At 42.2% G+C, this 3,727-nt stretch overlaps 1 protein-coding gene across 1 annotated transcript; it reads right to left on the bottom strand.

Moving 5' to 3' along the window:
* Positions 1-549: 549 nt before the first annotated feature.
* Positions 550-2,147, bottom strand: morn2 (MORN repeat containing 2). Its single transcript, XM_084000059.1, has 6 exons — positions 1,964-2,147; positions 1,821-1,853; positions 1,667-1,717; positions 1,476-1,582; positions 1,234-1,370; positions 550-976 (listed from the first exon to the last, which is right to left on the bottom strand). Exons 1-6 carry the CDS (start codon positions 1,968-1,970, stop codon positions 856-858), a joined length of 456 nt encoding a protein of 151 aa, XP_083856185.1. The 5' UTR covers positions 1,971-2,147; the 3' UTR covers positions 550-855.
* Between the last annotated feature and the right edge of the window lie 1,580 nt (positions 2,148-3,727).

The raw sequence follows: 3,727 nt of genomic DNA, 5'->3' as shown, positions 1-3,727 counted from the left end.
TTAAACAGAATGACAAATTACAATATCAGAGTTGCTTATTAAACAATGCTGAACAATTGTGATCGTTTGTGAAATAATTATTCTTTAACTGAAGGAGTCGTACAGGGTTGAAGTGGGTGGAGATCTGGTGTGTACACAAAGTTGTTTACTCACACACAGACTCAAATAGTGAAGGTCAAAGTGACCACTCACATCACACACTTCCTCTGGCCAATGTTCCAACAGCTAGGGTACAGCTGTTGTGGATGGGCATGTGACTATTATGCCCCATAGTGTTTGGCTGGTGGTGTAATGATGTAGAACTGTCGATGCACCCGTCCTTCACCCTCAAAGAGTCATGATACAGTTTAAACGGGGTGAAATGAAAAAATGTCAGGGAGTTTTTGCAGGTTGTTTGCCTTATTAGAGCTTAGTATTGCTTTTTTTTAAATTTTGTTAATATGAAAGGCTTTTCGCAAGTTGATAAAAATGTGCAATGAAGTAACTGATACATGACTGAGAGTCATGCAGTTTGTGATGCATCTCTCTTCTAATGGCTACTTAAAGACATAAAGACAAAAGGCCTGAGAAAATAAAGCATGTGTGATATTTCCTGAGAGAGGGAGTGACTCAGAGCAAGAAACATGACTCACTGATATTTAACCACCAAAATATAAGGATGTGTGATGAGGTGTTACTGATAAGTGTTGAGCATAAACACAGATCGGTCTGTCTGCATTTAGTGTGGTAAATGTATCATGTGTAAATAAGGAATAGTGTAAAATACAACAGCAAAAGGGATTAAAAAAAAAAAAATCCTCATACAGATGTAGAAAATGTAATATGATGCATTGCAATGTTTTACACAGTACAGTACTATACTGTTGGTTCTGCTGAAATGTTGTGCTGCATTTTCAGGCCCAGTGCTGCTTTGCCATGAAACTCTCCAGTCCAAATCAGTCGTTGTTTGTTAGTGAAAGACCCTTCTCCCTCCAACCTAGAAATACACACCAGGTAAGACATAAAAAATGTTTTGAATTTGATTGAACTGTACAGCCAAAACATTTAATAAAACAAATAACAAAATGTCTCCTGTCTGCGCAACAGTGGTGAGTGGTTGCTGCTGCGTTCTGGTCCTAAAAGAAAGCTAAACTGAAATACTGAAAATAACACCCCCCCACCTACAGTGTCAGCGTGTAGTTTAGCTGTTTTCAGAAAACATGAAAGGATTGACAAAATGGATAGACTCTGTACCTGTTGTTTTGAAAATGACCTTTGTAAGTAGAGCCATCTGGGAAAGTATATGTTCCTGTGCCATGGTACATGTTGTCTTTGAATTCTCCTTCATAGCATGCTCCAGAGGGATGCTGCAAGGTCCCTTTGCCGTGCATCTGGGACAAGGGACAGGGAGACAGAGAGCAAGCATGAATGACTGCACAGAAGTCCAAGCCATCCAGGCATTAACCAAAGTATTTAAACATATAATTAATGTATACCTTGTCCTCATGCCACTCTCCAGTGTATATGATCCCATTTGCAGATGTGTGTTTACCAACACCGTTCCTCATCAGTGCTCCTGATGCAGACCTGCTGCACTCTCCCTCTGTGGGTGGGAGAGAGATGACACACTCAGACCTAACGGGATGATGTGTAATGTAAATGTTCAACTGTATCATTTACCACTCACCATATCTTTCCCCATTTGGAAAAATGTAGGATGCCTTTATATGATGTTCCCCTGCAAATAAATAAAAACACAGCCTATTCAGCTCAAGCCTTACCTGTCAGATGAATACGCATTTCTTTTTTCTGCAAACAGCCTATTCAATTTGGATATTTACCATGACTGTTTAAGAAAGTACTTTCCTTGGTGTCTGAAAATGGAAATGAAAATGAAACTAATTTATACGGCAGATACGACAGGCATACGGAGATGCGTGTGTGCTGGAGTGTTAGAAATCAAATCTTCATAATCGCACCCTACCAGACATCCGTGACAGCTTTCCCCAGCTGGCAGATGGCTACCAGAGCCGACAGGAAATGCTGCGTACCGGCCAATTTCTGTGATGGGAAAAGTCAGACAACTAATTAAAAAGTTGTAGGAAGAATATAAGCTGTGTGCTATTTTTGGTCCCTCGTTTGCTCTTAAAAAATAACCAGTCCTGTCTACTGCGAAGAAAGGATTGAGCTGTCTAGGGTTGTCTCTCTTGTGTTGTAGGCTACTGTGCACAAGCCCCACGCAAGCTATCGTTGCCATGGTTACAAATTTAGTGCAGCCTTGTCCTAAAAAAATAGTTTTTCTTTTTCTTTTTTCTTTTTCATAAGAAAAAACTAATTTTAGCTCGACATATGTCACGTTCAATTCATGTAAATGACTTAAAGATATTGCTTTTTTTTTTTTACAACAACTTCGCAAAAATATTACGTTTTTTTTTTTTTTTTTCCTCGAACGCTTCCGGACACCGGAAAAGAAACTTTGAACCCCGAGTTTCGACCAATGAAGAAGACGCAGCGATACCGGTGGTTGGCACTGCTGGCTCAGGTTTGTTCTGACTTGTTATGAAAGTTAAGTTTTTCAACAACTTTTATTCTGTAAAGCTGTATAGTATAGCTTCCATGCTGTTCTTCGCCATTTAACCCCTCGACATGACTTGTGAGGAGGACTCTCATAACTGAGCTAATGCTAGCTTCTTATATGAAAAGTGAGGAGTGAGCCTGCTAGCTTGCTAGCTAGCTCATGCTTGGTACCGGTAAGTTAAAAACTGACCGGCTTCCCGGCATAATAAGATGTTATCTCTGTTATTAGCAAAATTGTGTTTTTTTGTAACTTGCTAATGAAACGCAGAGTCAGCCAGCCGGGTGTGTAAAATGCTCATCGCCTTCATTTGCTTGTTCGTCTGCGTGCTCAGTTTGATTGCATAAGTCTAGCCACCAGCGCTGTGTGTCAGCCACCACCTCATTGCTCCCACTTGAACTGAAGTGTCACCCTACAGCTATGTGCGACTCTTGTGCACTGCAGTGGATGTACAGTAGCTCCATGCTTCGCCCGGGTCCGCAGCTAACACATCTCTCTCTCTCTGGCGTATACAGGATTACAGGATAGCTCCCAAAGCTCGGTGGATTTATTCAAACAATACATTTCACTTCTCATTTTACAGATTGTTGGCTGCTATGAGAGGACACTGATTGTGGGTGAGTATACTTTGCTTTTATAGGAGTGTATTTTAAGTAAAACACAGCGTGTTGATGATCATATCTTGAGCTATCATATGTATGATCAAAGTATTCAATGTTTTCTCAGAGATATGAATGCAAGGAAAAGAGGTGGAAAGCCCAACAGAGGAGGGGGCAGATTTAACAAGCCAAGAGGAGGAGCAGGTGCTGGAGGTGGTCGTGGTGGAGGAGGAGGAGGAGGAGGAGGAAGAGGGAGAGGAAGAGGAGGAGGAGGAGGTGGAGGTGGTGGTGGAGGAGGTGGTGGAGGAGGTGGAAGTAGGAAAGGAGGAGCTGGTCTGTGGGATGATGGAGATGATTTCAGCCTTGATTTTGGACCCCCTCACTCCAGCAGGTATACATTTGTAGCGGTAGAATGAATTTGAATGATCACACTGTCCTTATTTTTATCCCCTCACCCTCATGTCCTTGTTATCCTCTCTGTTGTGACCTGGCTGTGTCTTCAGATCTGGCAGTGGACGCGGCGGTGGCAGCCGTGGTGGTGGCAGCCGTGGTGGCAGAACTGGCGGTAGAGGGA

This window comes from Trachurus trachurus, assembly GCF_905171665.1.
Source record: "Trachurus trachurus genome assembly, chromosome: 23".
NCBI lineage: Eukaryota > Metazoa > Chordata > Actinopteri > Carangiformes > Carangidae > Trachurus > Trachurus trachurus.
The sequence above is the reverse complement of the archived record's forward strand: the minus strand, read 5'-3'. Positions and strand labels throughout refer to the sequence as shown.